Source organism: Penaeus japonicus, unplaced genomic scaffold, assembly GCF_977035675.1.
Source record: "Penaeus japonicus unplaced genomic scaffold, GWHDUDI00000001_assembly GWHDUDI00000001, whole genome shotgun sequence".
Lineage (NCBI taxonomy): Eukaryota > Metazoa > Arthropoda > Malacostraca > Decapoda > Penaeidae > Penaeus > Penaeus japonicus.
Window position 1 is genome coordinate 38629934 of NW_028234403.1, and position 17500 is coordinate 38647433.

Consider the following 17500-nt stretch of genomic DNA (forward strand, 5'->3'; position numbering starts at 1 on the left):
ATGTGTCCTGAACTCTGGATACTGCGTTGCAAGCTTCTTGAAACTTGGTGGGGTGCGATAAGGGTTACGGGGATGCATAAACTGATTCAGTTTTGGGGGACCTCCTTTTCCTTCTGGAGTGGTTGAAAAAATAATGAGGTTACTATTATCAAGAAATATAGATTAATGTTGCATAAATGTTAGTTCTATAAACTGCTTATGCTTTAGACAATTCAGGTATTCCTTAACTCCTAAATAATAGATTCTGTGCAACTTTTCTCCATGTGGCCAGGGCATGTCTGTGGATGTGCAGCTGACAGACTCATGGCACATCTGCAGACATTTTGATATTTGACACGCATGACAGAACTAAAGGCAAGCCTAACTGAAGATGGTAGTAGGTGATGGGTGCTCATGGAGTTGGCAACATGGGGGAAGCTGGCACAGACAGGGAAAACTAAGGTATGCATCTGCTGATCTGATGTCCATAGATGCAACAGCAGCAAACAAGCAACTAATATGATTTTCAATCATGTTTATCCAGATCCAAAAAACAACCTAAAATATAACCAAATCATGTATAACTTTCAATCAAAAGAGAAGCAATATGCAAATAATTCCACAAAAATAATACATAAGATTATAGCAATCCCACATTGAAATCCCATAGTGCCAGAGGCATAAGTGAATGCCGTGGCCTATGAACCTTTGGAGCTTCAGCAAAGGCCAACAATCTTTCAGGTCAGATAGAGGTCCATCCGATGATAATTTGCCATGGCATGCTAGAACCTGAACATACACTCTTGAAATACTGTAGTTGATGAAAAGTAGGTTCTGGGTTTATTTTAATATACCTTAAAATTAAAACAACTTAACCTAATTTGCAACAACCAAGTCATAGACGGAAATTCTCGACTCTTTCACAAATCGTGATAAAGAGTTGACATAATAACGAATGCAACACCTTCTATATATCAACTCCTTTATGATTCAATGAAAAAATTGAAATTTAACACTAGTATTTTGAGAAGACTTGAATAAGAGGTAAAATATTAAATATTATTGTTAATTAACTATGTCTGCGTACTTACTAGTTGCCATAGTGAAGCTTTACTGACTTTCTGCCTCTCGACGTTAATAAGATCAATGAATAACAGGCTAAAGAGGAAGGAGAGGATAATATGTGCAAATGTTTCAGAATATAAGTTCAGTCAGCATTTCCTTCGCGCCGAAACGTTCCCAAATCGTCGACGGATTTTTATATCAGGATCTGATATCGTTATTTCTATATACATTAATTTGATATTTCTGATAATATAAACACACTTTAATACATAAATACTTTCTTAATAAGATGATAATGTATTTTTAGTATTCTGGATCCATTATATAATAATACATGTATCTTGACATGATTTCAAATCCACTGCAGAACCTGTATTTAATTTACACGTTCTTGCATCAACCTCGAGGCCGCCGGTAGCCTATGACGTCATAGCCTTGTGGGGGGGGGGGGCTTCATATTTCGTTTGGTCACTTTAAACTGACAATTGATATGAAGTTCTCATTAAATGAATCTTTTCGTCGTATGTTCTTTTCCCATGAAAACCTTGGCACCCTGGCATTAGAAATCAACAAATGCTGTTGTTTGCAAAATTCTTGCCAAGTTCAATGCTGAATAAATTTGTAGTATAGAATTTTCGTAATGTAAATAATCATTAATATACAAAATCAGCAACTACATTTTTGAGGCACCAGCATCATTGCAGTCCCACAATAAAATGTTTTTATTCTGTATGTTCACAATACTTAATTTGTAGTAATGAAGTTAATTCAAGATATTTCTAGAAATTGAAGTGTGATTGAATTTTCCTTGCCATCCAGATCACATTAAAAACAAAATCTTTATAATGGACCATTTTTGGAGAAACAGGAACTTTTCATTATGGCAATGAAATATAATTAATGATAGGGTAAACAAGTGAACATAAAACATTTGAAAATGAAATGAAACTTTAAAAATTAGTTATGTTATCATCAATCATCTTATCTTTTGACCCAGTGACTACAGATGTCAACAGATGACAAGGATGGGTCAGAATTCCAGAGGGCACTTGCAATTGCGTGATAATGGAGGCAGAAAATAATCTAATTTGTATCTCTAACAGGCAAGTTTCATTGGGTTAAACAATATAGATATGAATAACTATTGCAATTAAAGCAAAGATGCATAATTTTCATGGTAAAATGAAATAGATGGATACATTCTATATTTATTTGCAACTTTATACATAACATACAATACTTCATAGTATGAATATCTCTTCTTATATTTGACTTCAAATTGATGTTTCATCACTTTTACCAGTGATTTAATCAGTAAACCTTGAGCCTTCTTACATTCATTTCTGACTTGCTTGAATACTAATGTGATATTTGCACATCTATTAGGAATTGCATTCAGTTCCTTTCTGTGTTTTACAAAAATGTAAAAAGATATTAATAAGGAACCAATTGTGCATATTTAAATTTATTAATGAAACATACATACCCCTGGTCACTTTTGTTTTCTTAACACTATTTTAACAAAGTATGAACTACATAAACACTACTATTCAATCATAAACCATATTCATATTCAACCATAAAAAAATTACTAAACAAAAGTAATGGTTAATCTAAACTTCCTCTGATGCAATTCTTCAGTTTCTATCCAATTGGCTCAACTACTGATGTTCTGTAGATGCCAAGCAGTTTCATAGTTTCATGATGTCTACCTCTTTTTCCAGGTGAATTTGGCTCTTGCACCTTTCTGTCCTGGCTTCTTTCGTTCTCTCCTTCTTGGGTCGCATGTGAGGAGACCAGCTGTACCAGAGATATGTAAACATTAAAATACAAAACATTGCTTGCATTTTCTAATACCATGATGATGAAATATTTCCACTAGGGTAAATTCTTTTTTCTAATATGTACAATGACAATGGCTAGCATTCATTCAAACAGACAATATACATAGACATATGCAGTCTATGGCCACAAATTCATAATTTTTGTGCTAAGATATATTATACTTTACTTCTTCAGATCCTATAATCTGTGTTATTCTATTCTACACAACTGACTTGCATTTATTCACTCATATTCCTCATCATAACTGGTAAAAAGACCATGTTTTAGAAACTCAAATTTCTTGTCATAACTGATAAAAAGTCGATGTTCTGCAAACTCACCTAGTCTCATTTTCTCAACCATCTCTTTATCAACAAATGACCGAAGTGCTAAAGCAATTCCATGTCTTATAGCTCCAGCCTGGCCAGTCTCTCCACCATGCTTCACTTCAGCAACGACATCTACAGTTCCCAACATTTCAGTAAATTGCAAGGGAAAAATCACCTGTAAAATTAGCAACAATATTATTAAATGGTAAAAATTTGTATTACTACAATTAAAGAGTGAAAGAAAAGGAGAACCATGGTTCTTTCTCAACTTATTTACTTGTACTTTTTATATCCCTTGAACAGTTATCAGCTGATAAATTATGAAAACTTTACTTAAGGAATTTGTTTGTGTAAAGGGAGGAGACTGTATGAGAACTCTCATTTTATCTTACTATCTTCATTCACATTTCACATAAAATGTGAATGAAGAGGTATGAGGGAATAGAGGTGTTTGTAAGGGAGGGTACATGCCATACATCATGAGAATTCTTATTTCATACTAACTAAGCTCATTCACTAAGCAAAAGAGGCACAAGGAGGCAAATGTATAATTGACTCAGACAGATAATGGGGTACAAGGGGATGGGGTAATGGGTGGTTTTGAGGGGTGTTGTAGCTGGAATAAACTTGCCAAACAGTACAAGAATTACTTACTCACACTCCCTAGCCCTACTGACAGTGCCCCCTCCCTCAAAAGAAAGAGGAGGGGGAAGAACAAAATGAGTATTTTCTACTACTTAATACTAACCTGTTCTTTTTCTTGAGGATTCTTAAAGAAGAGGATGTCTTGACCATTTATGGTGATTTTACCAGTGCCCCGGCCATACACAGTCACATTTGCTCTTGCTGTTTTCCTGCTTCCAGTAGCTTGCATGTATGGTACACCTTCTGTTGTAAACATCAACTGCAGAAAGCAAAAATTATTTAAATTTTCAATAATTCTCTTCACAAATTTAAAGTTCTATATACTATTCATTTTCAAATCATAAAATAGTTCAGGTACTGTGTAGAAATTGGAGAGCCACCACAAACCTTTGGAATCTCCTGCTGTGAAGATGAGGTTATACTTTTGCGAAACTTCATGATAAATTCTTCCACTCTGTATGAGTATGGATGATCAATCAGCCGGTTCATTGACTTAATGAAGAATTCATACTGCAGGTGAAAAAGAAGAATGAAACACTCATCCTATATATATTTATATGATCATGAATAATTTCATAATCGTTCTTCAAAAATTAAAACTACAAAACATTATTTATCATTACCATATATATTAGTTACAGTCCTTATGAAGTGTTACAGACTACAAACACTTTCAATAAAATTGATATATAGTACCAAAATAAAAGTCATACACTTGTTCTTTTTTCTTGCTCCCCCCCACTCTCTCTAAATATTGCTTTCTTTCTCTCTCTTACCCTATTTCTTTTTTTCTCTCCGTTTCCTTTTCTTTCTCTTTATCTTTTTTTCTCTTTCTCTTCCTCTCCCTCTCTCCCATTCTCTTTCTCTTTCTCTCTCTCTACTTACATGTTTGTCTTGAATACTCTCAACGATGATGGCCTCAAACTGCTCCTTGCTCACCCATTTGCTGCTTCCTAAGTTCCTGGACAAGAATGGGATATTTTAGGTTTCTGGTTAGCAGTCAATTCATAAAAATGGTCATATGTATATAAAATGTAACTTCAATTTTATGGTAACATTATATCATACAATTAATGTAGGAAAATGAAATGCTTAACTTCACTTACAGTGTCCTCTCTTTATCCTTGCTGACGCTGTACCTCATCATTCTATCAGCAAAGCGATCCAGATTTTGGACGTGTCTGGCTACATCCTACAGATACAATACAAAAATAGTAATAAATTTTAAAAAGCAATATCAAAGTAGATTTTTTCTTGATATAATTAGATCAAGATAACACTAGCTGGAGAACTGTTATCTAACTCAGTATTTTTGACATGACAAACAAAAATTTGAAACTGATGAGAATTCTATAAGATAATGATATGAAGGAAATAAAATATGAAAAGTTGACAAACAAACTGCTCCCTTACGTGCAAAACTTGATAAAAAGCAGGTCGTCCTGTGTAGAAGAGTGTGTGGAAAGGACGACCTGACTCGTCAAATTCTGCTGCTTTCCTTTTTGGAAAGACTTCTGTTGGGTGTTTCATCAGTGGCCTTGCTTTAGGTTCAAACAATCCCGATGGCAACAAATATGCAATAGCATTCTGAAATATTTAAGATTTGTCCACTATACTAAATATATGTTCATGAATCATAAGTACAGTAAAATTTTAATATGGATGTCTTTAATGTAACACTGAATATATAACTGTCATGAACTTTAGAGTGAGAGAAAAAAATCCAAGTAAAATACACTGTACTCAGAAATTATTCATTATATGGAAAAAGAAGAAAAAAATGAGATGATTCTAAAAGAGAAGTTTAAAGGCTAAAAACCATTTATTTTCAAACAATCATGGTTCACATAGCACAAGAAGAGGAGGAAAAAGTAGGAAGAAGTAGGGAGAGGTAGGAAGAAGAACAAGAAGATGAAAAAGAAGAGGGTGAGAAATACAGAAGAAAAATATTCACTCAGAGCAAACTGTCATGTTATATCTTTATAAAACTTTTGGGAAAATAAAAGATAATGAATAATATTTACTAAATCCTATTGCCATAACTTTCAAAATTCTATTGAAGGGAAGAAATACTCACATCAACATCCTCTTGTGTGAATGTTTCAGGATCTTCCCCCATCATGTTGGCCAAATGTCGCCTTCCAATCTCATATTCACTAATCTGCTCGAACATGAATGCATCTGTATGGAAGAATGAATACAAAATTAAAAGCCTTATTCAAATATAGAGAAAAATACATGCAATCAAATATATATGCAGAATTCCACCCATACATTCTAATTTTCAACATACCATGGGTTTTGGCTCTTTCAATATAAGCCTTCATGGCCTTGCTTAGTTTAGCTGTTGATTTTCCTGCATCCAGTTGTCCTGTTGCTACTGCTGTTTCACTTGACTGAGATCTAGAAGTCTCTGCAATGTTGCTGTTCCAACATTTTCCCTATGATATAAATATATTAACATTATCACAAACCTCAACAATATTCTTGCAATTATCTTAAATGTATGTTTCATGGGAAACAATATTTTAGTGTTTTTACACATATAAAAATAGTATTCATTCAAAGGGTTCCCTATAGAACAATGTATCCATTAATTAAAAACTTTTGATGTGCACTCAGAGGTAGCATTAATCCCATATTTTTCATGGTTAAAGATTTAGCCCATGCTTATAGACCTCACGATTTTTTTGCAAGTAACTCTTACATAAATCCTTTAACAAAATGTTATAAAATACTCCTTTAAATCAACAATGATATGGGTAACAAGAGATAGTATAAAGAGAAAAGAATATCTTGATGAGAAGACTACTTATTCCAGTGTTGGATAGTGCTGGCCTGACAAGGGAACAAAATGTCTAATGCTACCTCACAATGGAATAGAATGTATCACAGAAACTGCTATCTTTTATATATCTTTTCAGCCAGAAAAGAAATATAGAGAATGGCATAGGGAAGTCATATAGAGTCAAATGACTCTAAACAGATATAGGTGTTGTCCTACAATGTCTCATAAACTTTTCAGTAGACATCTTAAGTAATGAAAGGCAGTAGCAGTTCATCTGATAAATTCAATGGAAAAATATCTCACCTCTGCATTTTATATGAAATAAAAATGAGCAGATAAAAAATTTCCTATCATTTTAAAATTACACAATAACATTTTTTTCAAGGGTTAACATACTGATAGGTATACTGCATCACAGTGGTTAATTAAATGAGAAAGAGTACTGTTAAGGTTGCAGATATAAAATATCTATACTATATAGTATTAATTCATAAATATCAAGGAGTATATCTATACAAATCACCTGTGCATCCAACCTGCATACTAACTAGTGTGGAATTCTTGGAACTGTAGCAAAATCCAACAAATCCCTTAATATACTGGTAGGATAAGGACTGCAATTTATAATCAAATTAACAAAAAGTCTAAGCTCCATCATTTCAGAATTAATGTAATGGCCACAGCAATCACTTGACATGGAGCCACTTTTGGGTTGGTGTAATAAGCATTCCATAAAAGATTAAGGCAAGTTTTATGCAGATTTAGAAAGATGAAAACCATTTACAATTACAAGAAAAGAAATCCACTTTAAAAAGCCCTTTGCCCATCTTGTAACTGTTCAACGTGATTCGATGTTCAATTCTTCTGCATAGTATTTAAATGCTTTATTAAAATTACAATGTTGTAGGAATATTAAACGAATAGTAACTTTGATTGTGGTTAGTACTGAAAGTGGAGTACCCTATCTTACAAAACACATCATTCTAATACTTATGAAAATGGTAAACAGTTGATATACCGGTAAATCTATCTATAATTACCTGAATCCCTGGTAGCAATGCCAATGGTGTTTTAGATGGTCCTTGTAATAATACTCCTGGACACCGAAGTAGGTGTCTGAACATCACAGAAGACATATTGTATTTATCAATCTATAAGAACACGGCAAAAGTTGCCTCGGCTCTCCCATGTACATCGCCTGAGACAGACGATGTTGTGTGTTCTTGTGCCGGTTAATATCTACTGGCATAATACTTGCATATTTTGATATTAGGATATCTACTATGTCTCATTTATTGTAAAAAATATTATTTAAGTGAGAAAAATGGTAAAACAGTTATTGTTTTAAAATTTGTAGCCGGGTCTCAACGCTTCCAACCAAAACAAACTCACTCGCTCGCCGCTCGGGGACAAATTTCGGGCTGTTTCTCTTGAAGTTGGATTAGCGATTTTCTGGTAATTCGCTGTTATGAGTGGAGAGGAAAGCAAGCGCAAGCATGAGGAGGAAGAGGAAGAAGAAGAAGATGATGATGATGGATGGGTTGGACCTCGCCCAGAAGAGGCAGCAACGGAACCTAAAACCAAAAAGATCAAAGGTAGGAGCAAGGATAGAAATTTATCTGTACTTTAAAAATTCTTGAATGGGTCACAGTGTCAAGTTTTGGTATGTATAATGTGCTACTAACGAAGTGTTACGAAATATCCGAAAGGGTTGATGACTTGTTCTTTCTGGGGTCCATAAACTATTGTTATATGATTGTTTTGAGTGAGGTAGGAGTTGACAGAATGTTCGATTAGTTAGAACCTGTATGTCGGCACTTTAGTAAAAGCCAGTAAGTAATTCTCCAGAGTAGGATCACTTGAAGTGATGCGTATTCAAAAGCCAACAAAGCTTACCCACATATTTTGAGAAAATTGAACTGGTATTGGTTCCTCATTTTATGAGATCTCCAGGATTTTGGTATGGGAACCAGTCACTACGGCCCTCAACCACTACGGCCCCAGTCACTTCGGCCCTAGTCACTACGGCCCTAGTCACTACGGCCTCTCTCACCGTCAACCCTAGTCACTGCGGCCCCAGGCACTACAACACTTCATGACCAAGGAAAGGAATATAGAATCATAAATGTATATATTACCAAAAGTGTATAAATCATATGTTGTCTATGTATATTTCTAAAGAATTCAATAAGACACTTGTTTGTATATTTGTGTTGTTTGTCTCAGTCCAACTCTTTCATCCAGGCCTCACAGAGAGAATAATGTTTATTAGAGAATAATAGATGATATTATCACGATCACTAGCAATCATACACTTAGTTCCGAGCCAACGTTCCCGTCCTGTTCGCACGAAGCAGTTCGCAAAATCGTATTCTCGGAACGACTAAGAGAAAATGCTGCTTAATTGAGGAGTAACTAAAAAAAGATAGGTTTATAATATTCAAATTTGTTTTCCCTTTTCTAAGGTATTATGTGTGTTTATGCAAATAATAAATATCAAAAAACACATATTGAATTGAAAATTAATGTTTAAGGAAGATTTATACATATTCTAACGATTCTTAAAGTAAAATTTTGAGATATTTGTACGTTTTGGTGAACTGCGAACGGTAAATCCACGGGGTGTATTCATATGTTCGCATAGCAGACAACAATTGTATACGTTGGGAACGCTGTTCCGAGCCTCTATTTTTGGGTGACGGGTTAATATTCGTCTGCTTCGCTGGCACTCATTAAAATGAAGCTTCATAATACTTCAAAAGCAACCTTACAAGTCATGAAGATCCATTTCTGTTATCATTCTCCATCATTCCGAGGGAAAAACACAATTCCGTGTTATTACTATGGAATAGTAATAACACGACGAACTGACCTGACCTGGCCTCGATTTCCAGACGCCGTGTTCCTCTCGACCTGACCTCGATTTCCGGACCCTGATTGATCCAGACACCAAGGAAAGGAATATAGAATCATAAATGTATATATTACCAAAAGTGTATAAATCATATGTTGTCTATGTATATTTCTAAAGAATTCAATAAAACACTTGTTTGTATATTTGTGTTGTTTGTCTCAGTCCAACTCCTCCTGAATATTTCATCCAGGCCTCACGAGAGAGAGAGAGAAATTGACATGTGGTCTCTCTATCTCTCTAATAAACAGAGAGAGAGAGAGAGAGAGAATAATAGATGATATTCTCACGATTACTAGCAATCATACACTTAGTTCCGAGCCGCTATTTTTGGGTGACGGGTTAATATTCGTCTGCTTCGCTGGCACTCATTAAAATGAAGCTTCATAATACTTCAAAAGCAACCTTACAAGTCATGAAGATCCATTTCTGTTATCATTCTCCATCATTCCGAGGGAAAAACACAATTCCGTGTTATTACTATGGAATAGTAATAACACGACGAACTGACCTGACCTGGCCTCGATTTCCGGACCCTGATCCAGACGCCGTGTTCCTCTCGACCTGACCTCGATTTCCGGACCCTGATTGATCCAGACACCGTGTTACTCTTCGTTTTCTTATATATTCCACATGTGGGTTTTCTTATCATTCTCCATCATGGAATACCCCTGTGTGGTTTGCGCGAGTGAAGTTCGGCCTCGTCAGCATGCCATTCAGTGCGATAACTGTGAACGCTGGCAACACAGGAAGTGTAACACCGGGATTTCCTACGAGGATTATCGTTCCATGGTGAAAGGGGAGCTACACATGAACTGGATCTGCATCACATGTTCAGAAGTAGAAGGTAAATTTTATGTTTTTATTATACTATAGTGAAAAACAATGCTGCACATTGAAGACAAATTAAGATAGATGTTACTGATGTTGTATAGGATAGATGTTACCTCTTACTGATGTTGTTAGGGGATGGTATTGATGTTATTAATGATGACACTGATGTTGTACAGATCTGTTGGAGGAGGAGGAAGCGGTAGTTTATCAGAACATCGTCCCTATGGCTGAAAGCACACATTTGGAAGCTTTACCTCTTGATGACGTGAGCACCCGACCAGTAGATAATGAAGGTGAGTTTTTATTATTGTTATGATTATTATTGTTATGATTATTATTGTTATGATTATTATTGTTATGATTATTATTGTTATGATTATTATTGTTATGATTATTATTGTTATGATTATTATTGTTATGATTATTATTGTTATTATTGTTATTATTATTATTATTGTTGTTATTATTATTATTAAAATTTTACGGATGTTGTTAGGGATGGTATTGATGTTATTAGTGATGATACTGATTTTTGTACAGATCTGTTGGAGACGGAGGAAGGGCGAGTTTTGGAGGAGATAGGATCTATCCCGGACATCAGCACCCGACCAGCCTTGCCAGAGGAATATGAAGAAAGTATTCTACCTGATGACATTATTGATGAAGTTCCAGGTATAGGGGATGAATTAATAAACTCCTATAAGATCATTGAAGGTGGTACGAGAAGAGGAAATGCCCTCCTTGTAGATTCCTTTGGTTATACCTATAACCAAAAGGCCACAGGGAAGAAGAAAAATCCAACTGGTAAAGTAACTTGGCGCTGTAGTGTGAGAAACAAGATGCTAACATGTCCTGCTACTGTCCTTCAGAATGGCTCCATTTTCACCGGAGGATCTCATCATCATGTTCACGAACCCCAAGAAGGTGCTACTTTTAAGGCTGAAGTCATTGCTGCTGCAAAGGCCTTAGCCAAAGAGAAGGTGAACATTTTTTCTGTGGCCATACCTTTACTTAGTGCAGATATTTAGTAGTACTTTATATTGGTATTTTATGTATTCTTTATGGCTATTACCTTCTCTCTCTTTTTTTTGCCTTTCCAATTTGGATGATTACCTTATGTGAAAATAAGGAGCTAGTCCCATTATTTAACCAATATGATTATGTGAAAAATGTCCTGATCTTTACTTAGATGATAATAATTGGAATTGTTTCATTATCAGTAATGGTTTCATAAGTCTAGTTCATTACTAAGTGAGTAAAGTATTTTACTGTAATATTGTCATGGATGACAAAAGGAATTTCAGGTAATTTGCAATAACCCCAAAAGAAAACCCTTCTCTATCAGATTGCAAAGTTTAACATTGGTATGATTTTGCTATTGCATTATTTGCATTATATTATCCCTCTCCTTGTCTTTACCAGTTGTTAATTTTGTTTCCATGGAACATGTAGCAAGGGAAAATCCTGTTTTTTCTTTGCAATGTGTTTTGCTGTTGGAATTTTAAATTTTTTATATTTTCTCCCCTCTTGATCAACCTGATTTTGCTGTTACAATTCAATTATGAGAAGTTAGCATGCCCTTGAAATTCAGGGAACTTTAGGTGCAAAACAATATATATACAGTTTATATGATTCCCAAAACAAAATGTTGGGGAATATAGAGGTCAGGTATCTCACCAATTGTACTTGCTAAAATTGTTTATTTCTGGTCTGTATTGTATGTAGGTAGATTCTTTTAAGTTGAAGAGTGATTTATCATTTTATGCTTATCCTCTTTATTAACCGTTACATTGCGTATGGGGGATAGATTTGCTTGCCCAGTCTCCAGGATAGGTTTTATTTCAGAGCGAGGCAGCTTCACACAAGATACTTTGACTTTTCCCACTCTCTTTCAGTCACTCATTATAAAACTAGAGCCATTTTTCTGTTTTCATTTTTGTGTGTTTTATTGTGTTTAGGGACTTATATGTGTCATATGACAGGCTCTATCAATGCTGCAGTTGACTAGAATTGTAGCTTATGATCCATATCTGTTCATTATTTTCTTTATTCTTAGTGTGTGCTGTTTTATAGTAGGACAAAAAGCAACTTTATTTTTTCATATCTGAAATATGAAACGAATATGAAACATATAACCATCTACAATGAAGATAACATGAAGAGGTATGGAGGAGGAAGGAAACCTGGGCTTATTATAACTGTGAGTGCCACTGTAAAAGGTATCCCAATTGGCACAGGGGCACATTTTAGACACTGGGAATAGGTTGAGTCACCTTCCTCTTCTCGTTCTGTTTGCACATCCTTCATTGGTGGTACTTTAAAGCAAGAAGTCGGTAACTTGCTGTGTGCCACCACTCTATAAACATAATGCTTGCTAGAGACCATAGATGGGTGCCATTTAAGGTTCTCTCTCCTACTGGTGGTGCTATCTAGGTTTTGGATGTTAGGTTTGCTGAATGTTATGGTAATTATAGTAATTATTTCTGTATTATTATGTTATTATCACTCACTCCTTATGCATAGCACAATAAAATAGCACATTGATCCAAAATCCCCAAACATTATGTACGTCATGACGCCCATTGTCAGGCCAAAGCTCCTGCATCATGTATGTCTTGGCACCCGTCTGCAATGGGTTAAAAGAAAAGTTTTATGATGCTCATTTATTGGTATGTTTTCTCTCTTGTTATTCTAGACACTAAAGGAAGAGGGATATTGTTGAGTAAACACTGATGGAAACAAAAGAATCAAAGGGTGTTTAAAACTGGTTTCTTTTGGACAGTTTCAACATTGATTTTTTGTTGAACACAAATTAGAATACCAGTTTATTTTGTGAACAAATATAATCTGTAGTGTCTTGATATTGCTTCAGATATGATTTTAATTCTTCCATGTTTGTTAAATTGACTGTATTGAATTTGGTTTTGCTGGGGTGGTAAAGAGGTATAGAAAAATTGTGGCACCTGGTGACCCCCAACCCCCCCATCACTATTAATATGTGTCATGTCTACCAAAAATTTATTGAAATTATTTTTATTTCCAGTTCTGGAGCATGAAGCAATGTATCTTGATAACCTCCCATGTGCTGAGTATTATGAAAAGAGCTACATGCATCGGGATGCAGTAACACATGTGGTTGTTACCAAGTAAGTGATGGTGATCTTTTGTGCTTGTGATTACACTGTAATTGCTAGTAGCTTGAAAATAAGGTTGATTTGGGCTTTGTATTTAATGATAATGAGGCTTTCTTGTGCAGTTAGATTGCAGCTGAAATATTATTATTATTATCATTATTGTTGTTACTGCTGAGAATAGCTAGTAGGGATAAGAATAAGGATAAGCCAGATTTACGGAGCAGGTGCTACGCCAGGCTTGTATGCACTGAGGTGAGCCCGCCTGTGTCAGCGTATGCTGACTTGTAAGAGAATGTGCCGACTCGTGAGAGAATGTGCTGACTCGTGAGAGAATGTGCCAATGAGTGTTGACTCGATCTGAGCTTGGTCCTTACCCAGTGCAGTGCCTAGCTACGTCAGTAACTGCCAGGTGACAGTGGAAACTCACGTGTTTGGACAGGACTCGATCTGCTGACCACGGGAATGTGAAGTCGACACACTACCATTGAGCTACTAGACCGCTAGCTAGTAGGGGATGCTTATTATTAGGCCACAACAAGTTGCCTAAAATAACAATCAGTGTTTGATTGATTTGTCGTCGTCGTCATCATCATCATCATCGTCATCGTCATCGTCATCGTCATCTCCATCTCCATCTCCATCTCCATCTCCATCTCCATCTCCATCTCCATCTCCATCTCCATCTCCATCTCCATCTCCATCTCCATCTCCATCTCCATCTCCATCTCCATCTCCATCTCCATCTCCATCATCATCATCATCATCATCATCATCATCATCATCATCATCATCATCATCATCATCATCATCATCATCATCATCATCATCATCATCATCATCATCATCATCATCATCATCATCATCATCATCATCATCATCATCATCATCATCATCATCATCATCATCATCATCATCATCATCATCATCATCTTATCAATTTGTTTTTCCTTATTTTTATTATTTTGTCAACCATAAATTTTCTTTAATTGAATTAAGATATAGAAACTTGAAAATATTTTGAAATATAATTCTGATGTAATTCTTTCTATATCGAGAAATAGAATGCTATTGATTCCTTTTTTATGATTGAAGTTAGCACAAAGAGGTGCAGGCAAACTCTTTTTGGGGTGTAGCAGAAACAAACTGTCTATTGATACAAATTGATAATACCCATTGCATTTTATTTTATACAGTTATTTGTTCCTCTGTGTGTTCATTTTCTGTTCTTTACTGTTCAGTACTTGAGCTAGAAGCAATATACTTATATGACATATACTCTGATATAGATTTTTTATTCAGTATTTTGGTAGATCATATTGTATTTTTCAAATCCCACTGGCATTGTTATATATCAGAACCTTTATTTACTATCTATATGTGCAGTATTGTAAGTTACAATGAAGTCATATTCAGTTTGACCCATTAACCTTTTCCCGACGGGGCACGCGCACGCGAAAACCCCTATGCCGGGCGATTGCAATATTACATTGAAATCGTCACACTGGCATGACGCCCCGGCATTGGGAGTTTAGCTATGTCACATGAGTGTGACGCACCGTCGTCATAGGGTTAACCCAATGATGATGGTGTTTCACACCTGTGTGAAACGGCAAAGTGCCTGATGACGGGGAGACACACCAGTGTGACGTCCCCGAGGCAATATTACATAGACCCGGTGTAGGGGGTTGCCAGTTGCTGGGCCCATTGGGATTGGGTTAATGACAAATGACGTGATATCACTTCCTGTGGTGGCAGCACTTGCTTCTGGAGATGCGATATCATGTCATGGTTGTTTATTTGGCCGGCACACAGGGTGGCCATGGGATTAGCGGGAGAATAGCCAGAGGCATTAAACCTATGCATTTTGAAATATCCAAAGGTTGTGTCCAGGTTAACCTGTTGGTGTTAACAGGTTAAAACCTTATTGTCTGATATTTATTTCTGCAGAATGTCCAAGTCTACTTAAGTTTGCTTCTTACTTTTTCTTCATAGGACAGACTTCATCATTACTGGAAGTTGTGATGGTCATATCAAGTTCTGGAAAAAGCAAGAGGAAGGGGTGGAATTTGTGAAACATTTCCGTGCTCACATGGGGAATGTGCAGCACCTTGCAGCTAATTCATCTGGCACGAGGCTGGTTTCCATTTCCAAAGATAAAACTCTGAAAGTCTTCGATGTAGAGAATTTTGGTAATTATTACACAAATTATCTTTAAGGTGAATTGAAATATAGAATAAGTAAAATTATAGGAATGACTCCTAAGATATTCTAAGTATTATGGTAAAATTCACATAATTTAGCTGATTTTTAGAAATAACTTTGTTTATCATGTAGTAATCTTTTAAGTTACTTTGCTTACTATAGCCTATCAGAAATACCTGCATAGAATTGAATATCACCATTGTATTGTAAAGGTACACATATATTTTCTAATTTTTTTTTTTAGTATCATGATATTTTTTTCAGGAAGAGTTTTATGTTTGTTGATACTTTCCAGACATGATCAACATGATTAAGCTGAGTTTTGTGCCAAACACATGTGAGTGGATTCATCCTTCATCTGATCCTCTACACACATTGGCTGTTTCGGATAGTGAGAGCCCAAAGATTTTTATCTTTGATGGTCATGGAAATTGCGAGCCTCTTCATATCCTTGAATCCATCCACACAAAGCCTGTGACAATAATGAAGGTATGATATAACTTCGGATAAGTTCTGGCTGATTTGTTTTTTGATAGATCTGTTTTTTTACTCTGATATTATTTTTTATATTTATAGAAAAGAATATGAAGAATGAATAAGATGTATTTTTAAGAAGATTTTTTGACATTTTTATAGAGGATTATGAATATTGTATAGATATTCCTAAATGGACCTTTCTCCTTTGCTAGTGTAATGTCTGTACATGCATCAAATTTCTTTTTATTTCAGTATAACCAGATGTATGATATTGTCGTCTCGGCTGATGAGATTGGCATGATTGAGTACTGGTGTGGTGCAAAGAAGGAATTCCAAACACCAAATAATGTTGCATTTGAATCAAAACTGGACACAGACCTCTTTGAGTTTGTGAAGAACAAGACTTTCCCGCGGTGTATGACAATCTCACCTCAGGGGCATCAGTTTGCAACGATTGGAGCAGATAAAAAAGTAAGTTGAAGGAAGAATGTTAAACATTGACTGACTTCTTCACATATTTGTTAATATATTTGTTAATGAATTGATTAAAGTGATTTTGCTAGACATGTTTTTTTTTTTTTTTTTTTGTTATCAGAAGTTGTTGATTCAGATTAATATTTTTTTTTTTTCAGCAGTGTTAGTAAAGGAAAATTGCATATTTCAAAGTATTGTTGGTTGTTGTTTTTAAAGAAAATCTTATACAGTTATTGGATTTTTTATTTATTTATAAGTATTTACATGAAGGTTTTTTGTTATATGCAAATAGGTTAATACTTCAGTATGGTGGTATGTTTATAACTAATGATTTGTTTTCTTGTCCTTTTTGGTGCACCATTTTTAAGGATGTAGCTTCAGTTGAAAAAAATATGTTGAATCACAATCAGATTATTATTATTTTCTCTCTCACTGGAGTTCAGACAAGATAATATTTTAAATCACAATCTTTTCAGGTTCGAGTGTTCAAATTTTTGACAGGGAAACTTACTCGAGTATTTGATGAGAGTCTGCAACACTATACTGAACTGCAGCAGAGAAAGCAGCAAATTCCAAACATGGAGTTCGGTAGAAGGTAAGTTAATAGTAACAGGAACTTATAGCAGTTCGAGCAGCAAATTCGATACATGGAATTTAGTAGGTTTGTGATTCAGTGAAAGAAATATTATTCATGTAAGGCTTCTGAGAAACTGAGGAAAAAAAATATTTGAGAGAATTTTTTGTCATCAACTGGTAATTCTCTTCTACATAGAAATACACTTGTTAGTATGGTATACCTTGGCCCTCCCCCCATACTTACATCCTACTGTTCAAGTGT

The 17500-nt window shown here is 35.2% G+C and overlaps 4 protein-coding genes across 5 annotated transcripts in view; 2 read left to right on the forward strand and 2 right to left on the reverse strand.

The window, feature by feature from the left end:
• LOC122267067 (RNA N(6)-adenosine-methyltransferase mettl16) overlaps window positions 1-1228 on the reverse strand; it is a 9552-nt gene extending 8324 nt beyond the window's left edge. The window contains exons 1-2 of one of the 2 annotated variants that reach the window (XM_043037041.2): window positions 1071-1228; window positions 1-113 (exon numbers count right to left, since the gene is read on the reverse strand). The exon at window positions 1-113 is cut by the window's left edge and continues 102 nt beyond it. In XM_043037041.2, the coding sequence (XP_042892975.2) occupies window positions 1-113; window positions 1071-1080 (123 nt within the window). In that variant the 5' untranslated portion in view covers window positions 1081-1228. The remainder of the gene's footprint in view (window positions 114-1070) is intronic. The other variant, XM_043037042.2, reaches the window with a different exon arrangement.
• Window positions 1229-2240: 1012 nt separating this feature from the next.
• Window positions 2241-7846, reverse strand: mRpS9 (mitochondrial ribosomal protein S9). Its single transcript, XM_043037044.2, has 10 exons — window positions 7671-7846; window positions 6136-6283; window positions 5920-6023; window positions 5256-5429; window positions 4949-5034; window positions 4728-4803; window positions 4230-4352; window positions 3946-4101; window positions 3210-3372; window positions 2241-2844 (listed from the first exon to the last, which is right to left on the reverse strand). The coding sequence occupies exons 1-10, from the start codon at window positions 7764-7766 to the stop codon at window positions 2753-2755; spliced, it is 1218 nt and encodes a 405-aa protein (XP_042892978.1). The 5' UTR covers window positions 7767-7846; the 3' UTR covers window positions 2241-2752.
• A 176-nt stretch (window positions 7847-8022) lies between these two features.
• LOC122267068 (peptidylprolyl isomerase domain and WD repeat-containing protein 1) overlaps window positions 8023-17500 on the forward strand; it is an 11265-nt gene continuing 1787 nt past the window's right edge. The window contains exons 1-6 of the mRNA XM_043037043.2: window positions 8023-8225; window positions 13419-13521; window positions 15502-15698; window positions 16007-16200; window positions 16441-16659; window positions 17139-17257. Coding sequence (XP_042892977.1) covers window positions 8099-8225; window positions 13419-13521; window positions 15502-15698; window positions 16007-16200; window positions 16441-16659; window positions 17139-17257 — 959 coding nt within the window. The 5' untranslated portion in view covers window positions 8023-8098. The remainder of the gene's footprint in view (window positions 8226-13418; window positions 13522-15501; window positions 15699-16006; window positions 16201-16440; window positions 16660-17138; window positions 17258-17500) is intronic.
• On the forward strand, window positions 10106-11403 carry LOC147472533 (uncharacterized). Its single transcript, XM_086539105.1, has 2 exons — window positions 10106-10416; window positions 10893-11403. Exons 1-2 carry the CDS (start codon window positions 10175-10177, stop codon window positions 11401-11403), a joined length of 753 nt encoding a protein of 250 aa, XP_086395231.1. The 5' UTR covers window positions 10106-10174.

What these genes read in the sequence shown, in the direction of transcription:
- mRpS9 (XM_043037044.2), bottom strand. Translation starts at nt 7,766, where the DNA reads ATGTCTTCTGTGATGTTCAGACACCTACTTCGGTGTCCAGGAGTATTA. An exon ending in AAGGATAAAGAGAGGACACT is followed by an intron (nt 4,804 to 4,948) that starts GTAAGTGAAGTT and finishes ATTCTTGTCCAG; the next exon opens with GAACTTAGGAAGCAGCAAAT. An exon ending in ATCCTCAAGAAAAAGAACAG is followed by an intron (nt 3,373 to 3,945) that starts GTTAGTATTAAG and finishes CTAATTTTACAG; the next exon opens with GTGATTTTTCCCTTGCAATT.
- LOC147472533 (XM_086539105.1), top strand. Translation starts at nt 10,175, where the DNA reads ATGTGGGTTTTCTTATCATTCTCCATCATGGAATACCCCTGTGTGGTT. An exon ending in TATGTTTTTATTATACTATA is followed by an intron (nt 10,417 to 10,892) that starts GTGAAAAACAAT and finishes TGATGTTATTAG; the next exon opens with TGATGATACTGATTTTTGTA.